At 36.5% G+C, this 22,000-nt stretch overlaps 1 protein-coding gene across 1 annotated transcript; it reads right to left on the bottom strand.

Annotated features, from left to right (window-relative positions):
- Positions 1-752: 752 nt before the first annotated feature.
- LOC18432902 (F-box protein At5g39450) lies at positions 753-8,937 on the bottom strand. Its single transcript, XM_011624574.3, has 2 exons — positions 6,416-8,937; positions 753-1,118 (listed from the first exon to the last, which is right to left on the bottom strand). The coding sequence occupies exons 1-2, from the start codon at positions 8,458-8,460 to the stop codon at positions 1,112-1,114; spliced, it is 2,052 nt and encodes a 683-aa protein (XP_011622876.2). The 5' UTR covers positions 8,461-8,937; the 3' UTR covers positions 753-1,111.
- Positions 8,938-22,000: the final 13,063 nt, after the last annotated feature.

Below are 22,000 nucleotides of genomic sequence, written 5' to 3'. Positions count from 1 at the left end.
GTATTTCGTAATTGAATTTGAATTTTTTTTTACAAATCCAAATTATTTGAAATTTGGAATACATATATTCTTTAATAATAATAGAATCTAATAAAAATATCAAAAAAATAATTTACATAAATTAAATTGACCAAAATATCTCTAATTCGCATAAATTAAATTGACCAAATTTTCCATAATTACTCTGTTTTTTTTTCTTTTACATGAATGACATGTTTTTGGTCACTAGTCAGTAAGCTCAGCATCCATATCCATCAAATTCATAGAGGAAACAGGAGAGACGTAGGATCGCCCTGGCATCAAGTGGGAACCATGGCCTGCAAATGGTAATCCATATATGCTGTGTGCGTGAACGTACGCATCCATGCATATTCATGACCATGTAGGAGTGGGTGGTTGCATGTGATTGCAGAATTGTGTATGCACATGAGGAAAGAAAATCAAGCAAAAAGGTTATGCATGCACATCCTCATCCATAACTAACTGCATCTGTTTCTTTCATGTGTATTACATCTCCAAGCTCAATCCAAAGCACAAGAATTCAGTCACTTTTTAGGTATGGGTTTCTAATAAGATTGGATGGACATGTCGATGAATTTCAAGAATAACTCGCTCGATAAAAAATGCATCCACTCAACATCAAATCTATAATCATTGATGGGGCTTCAACACTTCAAAATTATGATACAGGAGAGGCAATGCAATACACGAAAAACATTCATATACTCAAATCACATGAATGCATGTGTGTGTTTGAGCCAAATGCAGAGACCACATGCCAATTTTTCATTCACTCAATAGAATTAAGAATTGTTCTATTCATGAGATAAGTTACAAATGATGGTACTAGCCACATGAATTTATAAAGAGACGGGATCACATGTTGATGAAATATGGGTTGACAAACTCAAGAAATACAGAAGTTACTTCTAACGGAAAGCATTCTAATAGTGGCTGGTCACCTTTTCTCTCATTAGGAACATTTATTTCCATGCATGTTAACGAATTTCCACGGTATGGCACAATCGTCTGCATATACATAATGAGTTTTGAGTATGGATGCAACCAAATTGAAACTTAATGAGCCAAAGTTGGACCCTGCGATCGTCCGCTATGACCTGCACCAAAACCAAAAAAGGAGGCAATCAAACAAGCAGCAGCAAAAATGGCACAGATAGAATAGCTTAACTGTACTATATAGAAAGATTGAGAATGTTAAACTGATTTAATGGACATGCATATCCTTTTTCAACAATAACTAAATTTTCCTTAAAAAGAATTCATGGGTGTGATATGCATCTTTTTTCTTTCTTTATTTTTTTCCTGGATACCTAGTAATTATATTGATTGTGTACGCTTTTACAGAGTGTTGGACCCTGGATATGGGAGTTCCCAAATTTTAAATCCAAATTGTGGCAATTCAACGATTTACAAAATTTCTGTGGTGTGGGGAATGGGTTGGGTTTGAAGTTGAGATAGGGTACTTAGGATAGCAGGAAGATCAACTCCTCTGGCCACTGCATCCACCAAACTGTTGGCTTCTCGCCACACATGTACAAAGTGACATTTAAGGCATTGCAAAGTTGGTGAATTTGGTAAAAAAGTATGCTATGCAGGGGCCAGAGGCTGTTTTGTTGCCAGGATGTTACATTCCTTGAGTCTCATTCTATAAGCAGGTCACACCCCAATATCTATCGTTTGTTTGGAGGCCAGCCAACAGGACTGGAGCTTCAGCTTCTGTAGAGTCGCACATTCCCAAAGGCCCTGAATATGTCAGCAAAGGCAGTCCCTGATGTTCAACAAAAAGGCCATGAAAACCAGCACTGCTGGGATTTTCCTTTGAGCTGCCATCAACATTCAGTTTAATGCAGCCCGCCGGTGGGGTAACCTAAAGTGAGGATTAGGGAGCTCTCTGAGGTATGGGATAGTGATTTCTGTTGGATATGTTTTTTTCTTTTTTTTTTTTCTTTTTGAATTTGTTGACATATATCCTGCCCATTGGTGGATAAAAATGACTGTACAGGTTTCTATGGGTAATTGGGGCCATAGAAAGTTGTGAATGGCAACATCTACAAGGACAAAGAATTTGTCCAATCTGGAGTTTACTTTCACTAAGAGGGATCGCAAATGACCCAGATTCCCCAAAAGGCACCTTCTGCTGGGAGGGTGTTTCAGTTAGCAGGTCTTCTTCCCCAGATTTCTCAAAATTTTGCAAGGGTTGAGGCCTTTATGTTTGGTTTCTGACATGGCCAAAATTTCTGGATCGAATTTTAGATCGAAATTTCAGATGGAATTCTTTTTAACATGATTGCCCATATCCCAAATGCTCCAAGCAATTATCTTCAATGAATGGGAGGTTTAATTGGTTGCGCTTCGTGGTATGACGTCGCTGCACGAGAGGAGCTGTCTCTGTTTCAGTTGTGGTCTTTCTGTCATAGCTGATGTTGCACGCTAGGTTTTTTAGTTCCCTTTACTGCATTTCTTTCTTCCTAGCATTACTGGTATGGCTGGAGTGTACTTTGGTGGAATTCATCTAAAAGGCACCAGTAATTTCATTGGTTAAACACTTGAACTTTCTTAGGTTAACATTATCAAAAAAAAAAAAAAACATCTTTCTTAAGAGAGCCCCCATTGCACCATTTCTTTGATGCTACTTTCCACCATTGAGATTCTTTCCGTTTTGTCTGAATCCGCTAACACACCAACAGATAAAACCTCATCTGAGCCTTCTGTTTCTGATATGTTGAGCTTGTTTTTGCCAGTCATGGATGTTTCAGGGAAGGTACATGATTTGGAGGGTCTGGTTTTTCTGGTCTCAAGAGTTTGGTGTTTGTCGGAGATTGATTGGTATTGGTGATGAGGCAGTCCGATTGTGTAGGTAAGGGAAGCAAGGGGTTGAGGAATACTTTGGGTGCCAATGAGGATGTAAGAGGTTTTGGTGATGGGCTAGTAGCTAGGTTGGGAGTACTTGTAGATTTTAGGTGACGGTTTCGGCTCTAAAGACTCTGAATGGGTAGTGATGTTGTTGTGCAAGAAGCTCTCTAACAGGCCCTCATGGAAGGGAAGATGGTAAATTTTCTGATGGTGTCAAAGCATTCAGTGTTCTAAAACTAGGGCACCTTGGGTGGTTTTGAAGTCTTGAAGAGAGATGGTTTCTAGGACTCATTCGATTAGCTGTGGATGTCTTGGGGAATGTTGAGTGGAAAAGGAGGAGGCAGGTAGGTGTTCAACGTGGAAATAAGCAAGGCTCCTCACTCATTCTTGTGCTACGTGTCCACTTCTTTCCTCATTGTGTCCTTTTTTAGTTTTGGACCCGTTTCTATACGGCCAAGGCTGCATATGTAGAAATACGGGCCTCTTAATAAATCTATTTTTGAGATGGATTTTAAGACTTAAATTTTAAGGACATGTAATCTCTAACATGGAGATCATGAATATGAATAAATAAATAAATTTTAAAAATAGAAATAATAATTCTAGTAAGAAAACATTTGGACCGTTAGTTTCCATTGTTTTTAGATGGAACACCTACTTGCATCCATCTTTAAGATGGATGCTTTACACTTTTTGGACCGTGCATGTAGGAAGATTAGATTCAGAGGAGGGAGGAGGAAATGATGGAGCAAGGAAACATCACTATTTAGAAAGATTAGGGTGGAAAGCAGCCACAAATAAAATTCAGAAGTAACACCAAGATCAGGAGCAAGATCATGGTTTTGGAAAGGAAGCTCCTTGAATAAGAGGTTCTTGCAACTAAGGTTTAATGAGCTAAAGCATCTCATTGGAGATCAGCTCATAAAGAACACAATATCAAAATCCATTCTTAGAAGCTGCCATTTAAGTACCAGATTTCATAGATGATCTGCTCATTCCTCACTTGATGTACATAAAAAGCAAGCACATCCTATTTTCAATATATTGCAGCAATGCCATAAAACTATCTTTTCTATCATGTGCTCATGAATTACACCAGGGAATCTGGTTCAGTCCATAATTGAGGCCACCCCAATTTGGATGCAACCTTAACTCCTTGCTCTCAGGCCAATATCATGTCTGCCTTTGGATACAGTGGGAGTTTGTTTTATTAATTCTGTATGGAGAGGAATTTTTTATTTTCTTTTAACAGTATATGGTGATATAAGTACACTCTGAATTAACCTTCCTACATCTTTAATATCTTGCAGCCTTTCATCTTCATCTTGTTTGAGCCTGAGATTCTTTTATATAAGTTTGTGAAAGTTTGTAGGATTATGCATCACTCTTACTCAACAATTCCATCCAATACTAAATTGCAATCATACAGTTGCTTCACTTGAATCTGTGAACTGCCTATTAAGTTATCATGCTTTCCCCCACACCTCATACCAAAAATATTTTAAATTGTCCATGAGAAAATAATCTTTTTGAATTGAAATTGAAGCTGTCTCCATGGATGTTTCAAATTATTCTTTAGAAAAAACTGTAGCTCCAAGATGAATGCACACAAGGATAGACAGATTAATTTGTAAATGGTCTAATGCACAGTGCCCAACATTAACTTAATAGTTCAGATGGATTTGGCTGACCATGCAGCCAAGCATGCCACTACCACCTGTTTCTGTTAAAAAAAAATCCTCACTTGCCTAAAACAGCATTCATGACATCTCCTTGTGAACTTCCACACAAATGATTTATCACAAAAAATAAAAAAATAAAACTTCCACACAAATTATTGCCTAAAACAGCATTCATGACATCTAATCCTTGAAACACATATTCAAAACTCTTTGAATAGACACTTCAGCACCCACAGGAAAAAGTGTCATCAAATCACACACTGTATAATGTCTCACATTTAAATTTTAAAATGCCCTTTGAGTTTTCCAAATCAGTAAGATATACTAAGAACAAGGCTAAGACAAGCAGAGTAAATCATTCTAAGCTAATAAAGCGTTGCATGTATTGTCCGGCAAACATTCCTCGTGTCATGTGGATAACGTTCACCTAGTTGAAGACAGCTCATCATATGAACTCTTCCATTTCAACAACTCTTAACATGCACCCATTACTATCGTTTGGTGTACTTTTGTGAGGCAATTCAAAAGCTAGGGGGTAAAATCATCGAATTCACATTCACGTTCCTTTCCCCAAGGACGTAAGAACTTCATTTATCTCATTTTTGATATTTTCATCTACTTGACTTGATCACTGAGTGCAATTGTTATAAAGTAGCCATACCAGAACCACAACTGTCACACACAACACTTACCTTACCTCACTAAGATATTTGTTCCATTCTATTCCCATTGAGCTACTCTCCCGCATTTCGACCATCTCCACGACCAATATCCTGGACATACGGTACACAGCCTTTTGATGCTTCCCTTCTGAATTTGTCACTCAGTTCCAATAACATACGAATGGGAGCAGACCTGTACATCGCCACACCTTTCATGGATCTAGTCTTTTATAGCAAGCCTCTTATCATTTTCCAAAGATTGAGACCTTAATACCCCCCTGTCCCTTCCCTCTGGTCTTGGAAACATGAACAGATTATACCCCATGATGTGACCAACTATGTTTTTTTTTTTTTAGCATCATCCATATTTGATTATTATCTACAACTTTATGATCCCAAGTTTATGTTTACGATTGGTTGCCCTTGATGCTTGGAGATTTTGCGACCACACTTCTCTCGGGATTTTGTGGACCAAATCAACAGTCTTAGCGCCATGATGTGACCCAACTATGTTTTTTTTTTTAGCATCAACTATATTTGATTATTATCTACACAACTTTATGATCCCAAGTTCATGTTCTCCCAGGACTTTGTGGACCAAATCAACAGTCTTAGCGCCATCAGGATTCAGAACCATATTGAACTTTCACCATTTTCAATTTGCCGCCTTGAGATATATGATACATTTTCTCAAGCACAAATTTAATCAATGAAATGAAACGATCAACTAGCGTCTTACACAAATAAAATTGACTGAAAGATAGAAGGTTATTAGAAACATGCACAGTATATTCTATTGTGTAAGCTGTCATGCATTTGTTCTTTGATAAATCCCAAGTTTTGTCTTCTGAGACCTCCCTCCAAATGACACCTCCCCCACACAACCCACCCCCCCCACCCAAAAAAAAGAAAAAAAGAAAAACCACCCCTCCTCATCAAGAGGATATTCCACAATGAACAGAATCATAAATTAATGATAGATCAAAAAGGTATCGTGTTCACAATTTTCAGTTAGGTGTTTTTGGAGTGCCCAAAGCCACAAATAAAAAGAAAAGCATAATAGATTTTCTAAATTCCAATATACAGCTTAGAAATCAACGAAATCATCACATCTCAAAAAATGACCCATCCATTAAGCATGATAAGCAACCCTTTAATAAAAAAGTAAAGTGAAAGAGAAGCGCATAAGAATCAAACCTTTGTAGAGGCACCAGATTATTTGAGCCACCAGGGGCAAACACATTCGAGTAAGACTTGGTGAGATAAGCAAAGTTGGCAATGGGGGGAAGAGCAGGCACTCTCTCGCCCTTCCTAAGCAGCGATTGCAAGTCCAATTTCTGCAATGTTAGTACAGCATTTGATTCCTTCCATACAAATGCAAGGAGCCCATTTTGAGTCACAAACAAAGTGCCTGGCTTGGACCCAGGGTACCTAAACCCATAGCCATTGGCAATTCCCTCTCCACTGTAAGCCTGAACTATCTCCACTGAGAGGGAATCCCCATAAGTTTGCCATGGAAATGGATCGAAAGAAGGCTCATTAGCCTTCACTATAAACATTGGAGACCCATTAGGATGAAGCACATAATGGGTCCCTTCCAATATCTTTGTAGCAATAAGAAGTCTCCCCTCTTCTGCCTCCTCATAAGAAATCAGGAGGAAAAACAAGGCTTTTCCTGGTTTATCCTGAGCCAAAATCCCTGGTGGCCAACCAAAGGTCCCACCCCAAAGGCCTGCAAACTCCTGATCCACACAAGGTACTGGTTCAGGAAGCTTGTAGAGAGCAAATCGATTATCATGCATAATAGGCCATGCTCGATAAGTAGATAGCTTCAATGTCGAAGCATGCAAGCACAGCCCAATTGTAGTTCCTAGTGAGAGAAACTTGTGAAGTTGGGTGTGCTTGTTGTCACTGCTTGAGCTCCCCCTACATCTTAGACCTGAGGTTCCAGCCATCCCAGCTCCCCTTCCAAGTATCTGTTTAAGGCCATCTTTGAAATATGCCTTTAGGCTTCTCTTTTTGGTTTTCTGCAAATTGTTTGAAGACAAGACATGAGAGCTCATTTCGGAGAGGTTCATCATGCTTCTGCCTACATCAAGGCCTAATCTATCTCTAGAAAACTTTATCTCTTTAGAATCCATGGTATGGCACAGTGCCTTAGCGGCAACATCCATTTGGATGCCATCAAGTTGTGTCCCTGAGGTGGGTGTTCTGTCACTAGAATCCCCAAGCTTATACATATCGACAAGTATTGACCTCCGTTCAGTAAGCTGCAGAATTTCCCTTTGAAAACTCGCTTCAGGGTCCTCTTCATTACTAAAAGACTCTTTTGATCCAGGAAATAACGGTCCATTAACAAAAGAAGAAATTCTCATTCGCACTTGACTTGCGACAAGCTCAAGCAATTTACGCCTCTCTCGAAATGCTAATCGACCAAAGGGAACTGACTCAGTAGCCTCTTGTACCTCCACTCTCTGTGATATCGAAACTTTGGACTCTGATCTAGAAACCGATCTCGAAAGATTGGAATTTGAGTTAAGTGAGCTCTTAGTCTGCAGTAGCTTCCCTTTCGTTATTCGATCAAAAGCCTGAATTTCGCCTCTCCTAGGCTCCACTTCAAGTAAAAGAACATTACAATCTTTGTTTATGGGCTTCAAAGAACCAGGATAAAAGTAGTCCTGATCTATCTCTCTACCATGAAGATAGAAAACCAGTGAACCATCTGATTCACTAATGATTTCAAACACAGGGGCCCAAAGTAGAGGGCTATTGAAGCCTTGAGGACCGAGTTCTTGAGAAATTACGCGACAAGCGACTAGAGAGAGAAAGCCCCACATGACATACACCACATTCCCAAGCTCTGGGTTCTGATGAACCCACATTCCAATCAGAGGCCTAACACTAAGGAGAAAGCGACAAAGGGCTTTATAAGAAGCCATGGATTTTCTCCATAGGATCAAATCCTCAGCTTTAAGAGCACCCAATCTCTCGCACTGAGAGAACCAGACCTTATCAGAAACGGCGAAACCAGTGAGGCTTTTGCAACACAAGCTAAGATTACAGACATCTCTAGGGCAAAGAAATTTTGATATCACCGCGAGCACATCATCTGGTAACGTTTGGAGGAAGTTCGAGCTTTGATATTGGGAATCAAGCTCTTCATGGGCTCCAATTTCTAGAGGACCACCATAGCTAAGAGAAGGAACTGGCTTCTCTTGTAAAGGGCAAGCCATGGCCGCCATGTTCTACAGTCGAAACCAGCAAGAAGAGCCTCAAAGAAAACCCATCAAAGAATTGTGCATTTGGGTTTCAAATTCTGAACAATTATTCACATTTCATCAAATTTACAGAGGAAACCCATCAAAATAAAGTTTCAAATTTCAATCTCTCTCTCTCTCTGAAACAATGAACCCTATAAACCTAGACGAAAGAATACTATCTTCTTCTCTAATCTCGACTCAAAAAGGAATACCAATTCATGCAAGACCAGAAGAAAGCCACAAACCTTGCCTTCCACTACAAATCCAAAAACTACCCAAGATGCAGCCACAACTGGAAAAGTGACCCAACTCAGGGTTCTCTCTCTCTACCTCAGATTGAGCTACTCCAACAAAACGAGATCCAAGTCTTTCTCTCTCTACTCCTAATCCATGAACTAACCATGATTTTATAATCCTACTTCCTACAACACCATACCCACAATCATGGGTTAGACTACCATCCTGCAAAAGCTCAAAAACAAGAGAGAGAGAGAGAGAGAGAGAGAGTCTAGAAAGAGAGTAATAAAGTGAGATGAAATGAAAGGGACCTCTGGCGTAAGAAATTGCAGAAACAGGGGTCTTCAGAGCATCAACGGCCTTGTATAGAAAAAAGATCGAATTCCACCGTGAGCATCCAGCGGATGAGGTACCGCAATATTTTAATGGTGGGTTACAGAGAATTCATGGCCCACATTCGTGCGTTTTTAGAGAGAGCGAGAGGATGGTCCATTTGTGTGATTCTCCAGTGGTTGCATTATTTTGACAGCAACTGTTGCCAAAGCTCCACTTTCTCTCTCCTCTTTCTCTCTTACCTCACCTTTTCTCTCTCCTCTTTCTCTCTTACCTCACCTTTTCTCTCTCCTCCCTCTCCACCTCTCTCTCCTCCACTTTACTCCTGAATGAACCACGACCTATTGTTTTCGGCAAAATATTTTATACTCTTCAACTGTATACTATTGATATACTCCCTCAGATAAATTCCCACCTAAGATTAGTTTTAGGATCCCAAATTTTAGGGATATAGCATCTTCAACCTGATTAATCTAAATAAATTCTTTTCTCTAATTTTACCCTCTATGCACTTAAAAAAAATGTGGATTGAATAGAAACTACTTTTATTTTAGAGAATGAGATTTAAGTATTAAAAGCTTCAAATTTTAAATTTTTTTTATTGAGGATATTGTTTTACTGATTTTTATGTGATTCCCAAAATTTAAAATTGAAAAAAATAAAAAATAAAAAAATCTCAATGGAGTAAATGTGAAATATACTCCCGAGGGAGTATAGCATATTTGTCCTTCGTTTCCTTAACTGGAATCGGACTTCAACGGTTTGCACCGAAATCAGTTGAGTTTTTCCGCTTGGTTTCGTGCTTCGCACGAAAGTTAACGAAATATTCCGAAATTTTGTTATGTTTGGGCGATACATTGGAAACAACACATTACATTTGCTATTCAGTAATTAGCATTTCGGAATGTGAGTTGGTCAAAACTGGCGTGTCACACGTGTTTCTTTGTCCTCAGTTACGAGGATAAAAGTAGGCTACAGTTGGTATAAGTAGGCTGCAGTTGGTATAGGGCGAGGCTCTACACAATCAAAGTAAAACGTATTTTTAAATGATATCCAAAAATATAGTTTCAATACTGAAAATCTTTGTGATTGCTTTAAAATACATTTTTTATATTTAATTATAAAATTTAAAGCTTCAAAAATAACATAGATTGAGCATATCTATAAAAAGTTAAAAATCTTGAAAATTGACGTCCAAAAATGCATTATAAGATGCACTATTTTCAAAACTTGAGATCCAATTTTTTTTCATGTTCATGCATCTTGATGTTGACATAATCAATTTGAGGATATTTGGACATCAAAATAACCTCTTTTAATGAAGTTGTTAGGGTGGGCTCTAATTTGATTGTTTAGAGCCTCGCTCCATATAAACTTTTTCCGGTGTTTTAGGGAAAATTGAAAAACCCCTTAAAATATATTTCTAAACACTCTACCCACTTTTTTTTCTCAAAAACCATCTTTTCTAACTAATAAGCCCCCAACTCAAAAAGTGATATCTTTTTTGACGAAAATACCCCTTCCCATACCTTCACTGTATGAACAAATCATTTGGACGGACCCCAATGATACGTTCGCCAGACCGAGAACATGAAATACCGGACTTACATCTCCAATAGTAAAATCACCGGAGCGAAATTCTGTAACGCTGGACCGCGAGTAAGATATTGCCAGACTGCATCCTCCCAATGCCGGATAGATTGACCATTATGCCATGTCGGACTGCACATTGCAAACACTGGACTGACCCCATTCCAATAAGTAAATTGTCAGAGCACTACTTCAAATCGCCGAACTGCCCACATTACAGTAAACATATCGTCGGACCGCGCACATACACTGCCGAACAACTGCATCAAAACATCGAAGTGATTTTATTACAGTACACAAAACGCCGAACCGCGCTCATAAAATGCTGGACTACCAACACAGATGTCGAATCGATGGTCACAAAATGCCGGACTGCCTACGCAAATGCCGAACTGCCTGCGCAAACACCAGACTGCCTACGCAAATGCCGAACTACCTACGCAAACGCCGGACTGCCTACTCAACTGTCGAACTGCCTATGCAAACGCCGGACTGCCTACGCAAATGCCAAACTGCCTATGCAAACGCCGGACTGCCTACGCAAACGCCCTTATTAGTATAAGTTAAAAAAGTGGGGGGGTAATTTTGTCTTTATTTCTATTTTTTTAGGTTGGGGGTATTAGTTAGAAAATATGATTTTTTAGAAAAAGAAGTGATAAAAGTTTAAGGTGGAGGTAGAGTCTCTAGAAAGTATATTTTAGGGGGTTTTCAGTAATTTTTTCTTTATTTTACTTTTTGAAAAAGCCACGACTTGCGTTTCTCACTCTATAGACTCTCTCTCTATCTCTCTCAATTGCAATCTGCCTCTAATTCTTATTTTTGAGCTTTTTCACTTCAACCTATATCATTATCATTACTTTTTTTTTCCAATTATTTGAGGCCCACAAATTATGAAGTTATACATTTAATGAGATAATAAGTCCTTGTATCTTTTCTCATTTCTTCTAACCATGTCTTTTAAGCCACCTCTTGTCTTATTTTTATATTTTGACTTGAACCAACTTATGCCTCATGACAAATATTGTATTGAGGGATTTACGTCGAAGTCGTAAAACTATATAATTGTGACTAGAATAAACCAAGAAAAAGTGTTTTAAAGATTATTTACTTTTAATATAAAATGGCATAATCACACAGTCCTTTTGGCTCTCTACCCTAGGCAACTCTGACCTTATTAAAGGATGACTCTGCTAACCCTCATTGGTTGTGCTTTATGCTCATGTAATTAAAGGTTTTCCAACTTAACCAGCCTAGCACATTAAGCCAAGTCTGAGTATCGCCAAATAGTATATCTCAATTCCTCTGGACCACAATCTTTTGGTCCCTCTGGACCACAATCTTTTGGTCCCTCTGGACCTTAATTCTTGGTCCCTCTAGACCACACTCCATTCCCGTCGCTATTTCCATTTGAGCTCGATCTAGCATTTCCTAGCAGTCAATGAAGAGCAGCATTTTCTAAATATTCGTGCCATTTTCGCTTCACTTTTTGCTTTGCGGTTCTGCTAAGTCATAGTTTCAGGACAACAAGCAACATTTAGAAGTTTAGATAGAACTAGCGCTAATGTTGTTGCCCAAAGCACCTATTTAGAGTCATTCCACTGGTGCTACCTACCCATAGAAGCCCTAGCTTCGCTTGGCAGGCAAACATTTCTTTGAGAAAAAAGAAAAATTCTAGTTAAGCCACAACAAGTGCTATCCAAAAAGCGAGCACTAAGAGCAGTCGAGACTTTCTCTTACTAAAAGAGGATGCCATCCAAAATATTCTTGGGAACTTCTTCTCTACAAGAAACCAACATCGGACTCTACAAGAGGCACTATAGAAGTGTTTCTCTCTCTAAGAAGCTCATTTCTTAATATGTAGATGCCTTATCTCTCTACGCAATGGCAGTTGCCTCTCTCCCTTGAAAAGCCACATCTCCCATATGGTGACCCCAATTAAGTTGTACACATTTTTCTTTCTCAATTCTTATATATATTAAGAATCTAAAGCAAATCAAAAGCTTCAATTAAAAACTTTGAAAACTTATCAATATCAATGTCATATCAATCCCATATACATGGGTTTCCTTAAGGCAGTAAGTTTTGGATATCACTGTATGGACATTGTTAACATTTGAAGGTTGACGCCGCATCTAGCATATTAATATTATACCATGTTAGCTTTTTCTTTCCAGGTAAGTATTTTGTGCATAAATGTGCAATATGATATATATAAAATACAAACATCTATCATGCATGGATTCAATCAAGGAAACAGTTTATTTAATGCATCAGCCTTATACCATAAACTATAAGGCACTCCTCAAAAATCCACCCAAAAAGGCCTTATTGATGCTGGAAAACCCTCCAATTTACAATCGCGGCCTCAATGTATGATCATGAAGAAGAAAAAAAAAATCGATTTTTAAAAATAGTGCATCTTATAAAACATTATCTGGACCAACAATTTTTAAGATACTAAAAGTATTTATAAAACTGCTTGATATGCATAAGTTTTGGAGCTTTAAATTCATAATTAGGGATAAAAATAGATTTTCAAACATCATAGTAGGTTTTGGCACTTAATTGCATCTTCGTCAAAGTGTAGAGGTGTACATTACTTTGATTGTTTTAAGATTGGAGCGTTATATAAACACCCTTCAATCAATGTTAAAAAAAAATTGTTGAGTTGAACTCAGAATTGCCTGAGTCGGCTAGGTATGGTAGGCGGAGTCTTTTATCGGGCCTGTTCTCCCTTAGACTCAAGTGAGTCAGCCTGGTTCCCATTTTTTCAATTGAAACACCAAAAGAAAAGGCTTTATATCATTCTTTTAATTATTTTTTAGATGAATAATTGATCCCAAATAAACCCCAGTTTGGATCAATTTTAACAAGATCCGTCTCCTATTAGTCCAAATTGAGATCCAAAATTAGTTTTTTTTTTTAAATAGTTTTCACTTTGGAGTATACATTTCAACAAAATCTCTTCATTTCCATGCATAAAACCTTATTTACATTTTCTCTCTCGAATTTCAATGATATAATTTGAATTTTTTTCAAATTCTTCATCATAGAGCACCCTAATATACCTTTTTGCAACCCTTGAAAGTATTTGATTTATCTATCATTGTCTCATTAAATTCCTTAGACTTGTCCCAAAATGTTTCTATCACACTGATCTACAAAAGCACTAACAAATTTTTCAGAATCTAAACTAAAAATTCTTTAAGATTGAATTTAGATTTTTTTTTTTTGCTATTTTCCTTATGTGGTTTTTTTATTTTTTTATTTTGATTTTTATTTATGCTTCATGTAATACAAAATCAATTATTTGATTTTTTAAATATTCTTCTTTTTCTACGTTTTTTTAAAGTAGTTTTTCAAAACCCATTTATCTAAATTGGATCTAAATTGGGAATTGCTGATCTGAACTTTTAATCTTAAGCTGATGGTATCCAGATCTAAGATCAGTTTTTGAAAACACTTGTGATCCTTGTAGTTGATCAAATAAATCATCAATTCTAGGTAATGGATACTTATTTTTCACTGTCACTTGGTTCAACTGTCTATAATCAATACACAATCTCATAGTCCCATCTCTCTTTTTGACAAACAGTACTGGAGCACCCCAAGGTGACACACTGGGCCTGATAAAACCTTTATCTAATAATTCTTATAATTGTTGTTTCAGTTCTTTAAGTTCTGCAGGAGCCATTCTGTAAGGTGCCTTAGAAATTGGTGCTACCCCTGGCAATAATTCAATGGAGAATTCAATTTCCCTGTCAGGCGGTAATCATGGCAATTCTTCAAGAAAAACGTAGGGAAATTCTCGGATAACCGGAGTGGTATCGAAATTTATTTCTTTCTTCCTATCTTCTTTGATATAGGCAAGAAAGCCTTGACACCCTTTTCGAAGGAGGCGATTAGCTCGAATACAAGAGATTAAATATGATGGGGAGTCTTCTTTGACACCATTGAAGTAAAATACTGGTTGATTCGGAATACTAAAGGTAACAATTTTCTTATAACAATCAATACTTGCATGGTATGCAGAAAGCCAATCCATGCCTAAGATTACATCAAAATCTTGAATTTCCAGGAGTATTAAATCAACCAACAGTTCCTTTTCTTCTATCTCTATTACACATGATTTGTACACTATATTGGTGTTAATTGAATCTCCCATCGGTGTGGCTACCTCTAGAATGTATTCTAATTGTTCTGGTTCTACCTTTAATTGGCATGCAAAGTGTTGTGACACAAATGAATGAGTAGATCCAGGATCAATCAAAACATGAGCTACTTTTTGGAAGATAGTAAGAGTACCTTGGATCACTGATTTTGAGGCCTGAGCGTCTTGCTCGGTAATCGTAAATACTCTTCCCTTCATCTGAGGCTTTGGAGCTATCTCTCCCTGCTTTGAAGGCTGTTGTGTCTGTAAGCTAGGACATTGTTTAATCTGGTGTCCCAATTTTCCACATTTAAAACAGGCTCCGGTATTCCAATAACAAGGGCTTGATCCATGATTTTTCCCACATTTTCTACATGTTTCTATTGGGTTTTGAAATGGCGAGGGCCTTGGCTTCTTGTTTGGCCTTTCAAACTGTTGTCGATTAGATGATGTAGGTCTAACATGACTGTTCTGATTTTTCGTCTTTTGGTAATCTTCAAAATCTTTTTCGACAATTTGGGCATGATCCACTATTTCAGCATAAGTTCTTAATTTCAAGACTGATATTCTGCTTCTAATAGCTGGCCTGAGACCCCTTTCAAATTTCTTCACCTTTCTTGCCTCATTGTTAATCATATGTGGTGCAAACCTGGCCAATTCAGTAAACTTGGCCTTGTACTGTGCTACTGTCTTATTTCCTTGGATTAATTCTAGAAATTTCATTTCTTTTTGGTCTCGAATAAAATCTGGGAAATACTTTTCATTAAATGCTTCTAGAAATACTTCCCAAGTCAAGGTTTTATTTTCATTGACCAATACTCCTTTTGCCATTCGCCACCAGTGTTGTGCCTCACCTTCTAACATAAAAACTGCCAAGGCCACCTTCCTATCATCAGGACATTCCATAACCTCGAATATTTTTTCCAATTGCATAATCCATCCCTCGGCTTCCAGTGGGTTTACAGCACCCTTAAAAGAAGGTGGGTTTAATTTCTTAAATTGTTCGATATTGCTCCCACCATTTCCTGTAACTGACCGCTTGGGTGGATTGTTGTTTTTCATTTGATGTTGCATTAGAGCAACCATATTTTCCAAGGCTTTGTGAATTCCTTCCATATTGGCTTCAGCCATTCTGGATCTTGACTTTATCCCGGTCTGTACATACAATAAATGTGATTTTAAGTACATTCTTTTTAAATTTCCTAAGGATCTTAAACCTATTGCTCTGATACCATAATTGTCACACCCCAAGAATTTACAATACTGTTATTCCTGAAATGTGACAGACAAAACATATATACATCTATTGATAGGACAAATTTACAGTGGCGAGGTCTTACATAGTAAATAAACAAAGCTAGCACAACAACAGTATCTTCCAAGGTTGATCTTGACTAGCACTCAAAATGAATCCGTAGTTATCCTGAAAAATGTTTACCATAGTTTGATGAGTTTGGCTACTCAGTAAGTGATCATCATAATCCTAAAAATAATCATGATTGAAAGATATCAATATTTTCCAAAATGAGATCTATTAACAGAAATGCATCAACAGTTTCACTTTCAATAATCGCATAATTAAGTATAATCCGAGTAATTGAAATGTTTATAACACTTTTAACGGCAGTACATAATTCAAAGGATTTCACAAAATACCCTACTGGCGTCCCAAGTAGGTCACCTATATACCCCATCAGCGTCCTGATGGGTCCACTTAATCCCTATCGGCGTCCCAGATAGGTCCACTTAATCCCTGCAGGTCCACTTATACCTCACCAGCGTACCGGATGAGTCCACTTAATCCCTATCGGCGTCCTAGATAGGTCCACTTATTCCTCACCGGCGAACCGGATGAGTCCACTTGCATACTTAAATTATTTCTAAATCTCTTTAAACATTCGAAAGCAGCAATATCATGTACTCAACATATCACTGAAACCATTAATATGAATTTCACTTAAACCATTAATAACAGTCACTCTCTATAACATTTCAAAAATAACCAATCAAATATTTTGGGCTCAAATTTAAAAAGGTAGCAGTTTGTAAAGGCATTCTAGCATAATTGCCAATTTAATATGTATAGAAAAACTCTTATAAAAATTTAAGAATACAGAATTATCACAATTTATGGAATATCAATTCACAAATAAACATTTCACAACAATACTATAATCAATTGCAAAAATGTCAATTTTTAAATAATAAGGCAGTCATTTGCACATGAATTTTACAATGTCTAAATATTCAAAACAGTAGAAAGAAATATCACAAGTTTACTAAAAGCAGAAATATCACATTTATTTCTAACAATAGACAAGAAAAATAAATAAATTTATTTTTCTAATTTACAGCATTCAAAATTTCTAACATAGATAAAATGTCACAATTTTTATTAAAAAGATTATTTTTCAAGATAATGAGGTCACGTGCGCATAAAATTTATCGCGCCTAAAATTCATGATAATAAGCAGAAATATTTATTTCATTTCATTTTTAAAAAAAATGGATTATTTTTCGAGACAATGAGGTCACTTACAAACAAAACTTATAAAATAAAGATCCTGGACAGAAATATCACTATTTATTAAAAACAAACTATTTTTCAAGAAGACAATGTCACTTACCCACAATTATTTGAGAGGGAGCTTTCGATAAAAAAATTCGGTTCGAGAGAGAAGTTCACTGCGTTTCGACCAGAGAGAGAGATCTCAAAATTTTGTTCTAGGGTGGGAGTGCTCACATCCCCTATTTAAATTATTATAACGTATTATTATATTATTTTATTACGCTCTACCTCATACCTGAGGTGTCGCGTTAAAAGTCTGCTTTTAACGTACGAAAACCACGTCCGCTAAAAGACGTTGCCAGCTGCAAGCAGGAAGCAAAAGCAAGCAAGCAAAACAGGCAAGCAAAAGTTAAACGAAGTAAAAGTTTTTGAAAATAGTGATGGTCCCCAAGGACCATCATACTCAAACAGACCATCACCTATTTAAAAGCATCTTTTCTCCTTTTTTTTTTTTTAATTTTAGGATTGTTACACTACGCAAATGCCGAACTGCCTACGCAAACACAAGACTGCCTACGCAAATGCCGAACTACCAACGCAAACGCCGGACTGCCTACGCAAATGCCGAACTGCCTATGCAAACGCCGGACTGCCTACGCAAATGCCAAACTGCCTATGCAAACGCCGGACTGCCTACGCAAACGCCCTTTTTAACGTATAAGTTAAAATAGTGGGGGGGTAATTTTGTCTTTATTTCTATTTTTTTAGGTTGGGGGTATTAGTTAGAAAGGATGGTTTTTTAGAAAAAGAAGTGATAAAAGTTTAAGGTGGAGGTAGAGTGTCTAGAAAGTATATTTTAGGGGGTTTTCAGTAATTTTTCTTTTATTTTACTTTTTGAAAAAGCCACGACTTGCGTTTCTCACTCTATAGACTCTCTCTATCTCTCTCAATTGCAATCTACCTCTACTTCTTATTTTTGAGCTTTTTCACTTCAACCTATATCATTATCATTACTTTTTTTTTCCAATTATTTGAGGCCCACAAATTATGAAGTTATACATTTAATGAGATAATAAGTCATTGTATCTTTTCTCATTTCTTCTAACCATGTCTTTTAAGCCACCTCTTGTCTTATTTTTATATTTTGACTTGAACCAACTTATGCCTCATGACAAATATTGAATTGAGGGATTTACGTCGAAGTTGTAAAACTATATAATTGTGACTAAAATAAACCAAGAAAAAGTGTTTTAAAGATTATTTACTTTTAATATAAAATGTCATAATCACACAGTCCCTTTGGCTCTCTACCCTAGGCAACTCTGACCTTATTAAAGGATGACTCTGCTAACCCTCATTGGTTGTGCTTTATGCTCATGTAATTAAAGGTTTTCCAACGCAACCAGCCTAGCACATTAAGCCAAGTCTGAGTATCGCCAAATAGTATTGCCTATCTCAATCCCTCTGGACCACAATCTTTTAGTCCCTTTGGACCACAATCTTTTGGTCCCTCTGGACCTTAATTCTTGGTCCGTGTAAACCACACTCCTACTAAAGTTCATTGTTCCACTGTACAATATTGATTATATGTTTTCATAAGGTCTTTTATAGCCACAGAAACCCAATAGGATCATCCATTCCCGTCGCTATTTCCATTTGAGCTCGAAATAGCATTTCCTAGCAGTCAATGAAGAGCAGCATTTTCTAAATATTCGGGCCACTTTCGCTTCACTTTTTGCTTTGCCGCTAAGTCATAGTTTCAGTACAATAAGCAGCATTTAGAAGTTTAGATAGAACTAGCGCTAATGTTGTTGCCCAAAGCACCTATTTAGAGTCATTCCACTAGTGCTACCTACCCATAGAAGCCCTAGCTTCGCTTTGCAGGCAAACATTTCTTTGAGAAAAAAGAAAAATTCTAGTTAAGCCACAACAAGTGCTATCCAAAAAGCGAGCACTAAGAGCAGTCAAGACTTTCTCTTACTAAAAGAGGATGCCATCCAAAATATTCTTGGGAACCTCTTCTCTACAAGAAACCAACATCGGACTCTACAAGAGGCACTATAGAAGTGTTTCTCTCTCTAAGAAGCTCATTTCTTAATATGTAGATGCCTTATCTCTCTACGCAATGGCAGTTGCTTCTCTCCCTTGAGAAGCCACATCTTCCATATGGTGACCCCAATTGAGTTGTACACATTTTTCTTTCTCAATTCTTATATATATTAAGAATCTAAAGCAAATCAAAAGCTTCAATTAAAAACTTTGAAAACTTATCAATATCAATGTCATATCAATCGCATATACATGGGTTTCCTTAAGGCAGTAAGTTTTGGATATCACTGTATGGACATTGTTAACATTTGAAGGTTGAGGCTGCATCTACCATGTTAGCTTTTTCTTTCCAGGTAAGTATTTTGTGCATCAATGTGCAATATGATATATATAAAATACAAACATCTGTCATGCATGGATTCAATCAAGGAAACAGTTTATTTAATGCATCAGCCTTCTACCATAAACTATAAGGCACTCCTCAAAAATCCACCCAAAAAGGCCTTATTGATGCTGGAAAACCCTCCAATTTACAATCGCGGCCTCAATGTATGATCATGAAGAAGAAAAAAAAGCTCGATTTTTAAAAATAGTGCATCTTATAACACATTATCTTGACCAACAATTTTTAAGATATTAAAAGTATTTATAAAACTGCTTGATATGCATAAGTTTTGGAGCTTTAAATTCATAATTAAGGATAAAAATAGATTTTCAAACATCATAGTAGGTTTTGGCACTTAATTGCATATGCGTCAAAGTGTAGAGGTGTACATTACTTTGATTGTTTTAAGATTGGAGCGTTATATAAACACCCTTCAATCAATGTTAAAAAAAAATTGTTGAGTTGAACTCAGAATTGCCTGAGTTGGCTAGGTATGGGAGGCGGAGTCTTTTATCGGGCCTGTTCTCCCTTAGACTCAAGTGAGTCAGCCTGGTTCCCATTTTTTCAATTGAAACACCCAAAAGAAAAGGCTTTATATCATTCTTTTAATTATTTTTTAGATGAATAATTGATCCCAAATAAACCCCAGTTTGGATCAATTTTAACAAGATCCGTCTCCTATTAGTCCAAATTGAGATCCAAAATTAGTTTGTTTTTTTAAATAGTTTTCACTTTGGGGTATACATTTCAACAAAATCTCTTCATTTCCATGCATAAAACCTTATTTACATTTTCTCTCTCGAATTTCAATGATATAATTTGAAATTTTTTCAAATTCTTCATCATAGAGCCCCCTAATATACCTTTTTGCAACCCTTGAAAGTATTTGATTTATCTATCATTGTTTCATTAAATTCCTTAGACTTGTCCCAAAATGTTTCTATCACACTGATCTACAAAAGCACTAACAAATTTTTCAGAATCTAAACTAAAAATTCTTTAAGATTGAATTTAGATTTTTTTTTTTTGCTATTTTCCTTATGTGGTTTTTTTATTTTTTTATTTTGATTTTTATTTATGCTTCATGTAATACAAAATCAATTATTTGATTTTTTAAATATTCTTCTTTTTCTACGTTTTTTTAAAGTAGTTTTTCAAAACCCATTTATCTAAATTGGATTTAAATTGGGAATTGCAGATCTGAACTAGGATCTTCCGGGACCAAATTGCTTCCGCAAAGATATCGTTACCGCTACGCCTCCCTCAAAAGAAAAAACCCCCTATTTTACGTTTTTTTGGATCGATTTAGATTGACAATCTAGTGATCAGACATGAATCTATGGGGCGGATGATCCACCCCATCGATATGCTAGTGATTCGACGTTGTTACCTTTTCTTTTTTCTTTTTTTATTTTGACAATAATTTACGTTGTAACAGTCTAAGAGATAAAGAACTAAAGATTCAACAAACAGAAGCAATCAATAATTGAAAAAGTTTATATAATGGTGAGGGCGCTAAACAATCAATTAAGGCGCACCTCAAAAAATTTATTAGAGAAGGTTCTTTCGATGTTCAAAAATCCTCAAATCGATCTTCTCGAACTCAATATGTATAAACATGATAAAAAATTAATTCATCCCTTTTCAATATTCATAGAAATATGCTATTTTTTAAACTTTAAATTTTATAATTAGAGAAAAAAATAAATTATTAGACCATCACAAAGATTTTCAATACCAAAGCAACAACTTTTGACACTATTTGAAAGTATGTCTTACTTTGATTGTTTAGACCCTCAGCCTTATAACCCCCAGCCTTATACAAACCACATCCATCAATAATATCTATTTGAGCATGTCTTACTTTGATTGTTTAGACCCTCAGACTCATACAAACCACACCCATCAATAATATCTAGATAGGGTTTTGATGCCTAAGTTGACCCACCCTATATTTGTGAGTTTCGACTTCACAAGTCAATAATCTCGACCACCCCGTCATTAATCTGAACAATAAATGAATTTTATTTCATGAAAAAGTATATTTTGAACTTTGTTTTGGATTGTTCATTTTAATTTTTTGTAGATCATTAGATCTGTACTCATGTATTCCAAAAATGCTGTTGCAATGATTTAGGACAGGTTTCAAATCCTATATCCATAGAAAATAAGGATGGGCCCACGCGTTGATTATAAATACATAAAGAATACATTCCTCTTAATTGTTTTTAAGAAAAAAAAAAGGATTTTATGAAGCATCTTAAAATTT

This window comes from Amborella trichopoda, chromosome 11 (genome assembly GCF_054954075.1).
Source record: "Amborella trichopoda isolate Santa Cruz 75 chromosome 11, AtrichopodaSantaCruz75HAP2 v2.0, whole genome shotgun sequence".
NCBI classification, from domain to species: domain Eukaryota; kingdom Viridiplantae; phylum Streptophyta; class Magnoliopsida; order Amborellales; family Amborellaceae; genus Amborella; species Amborella trichopoda.
This window is presented reverse-complemented; position numbering and strand designations above follow the sequence as displayed.

Excerpts from the sequence above, each read along its gene's own strand:
- LOC18432902 (XM_011624574.3), bottom strand. The coding sequence starts at position 8,460 with ATGGCGGCCATGGCTTGCCCTTTACAAGAGAAGCCAGTTCCTTCTCTT.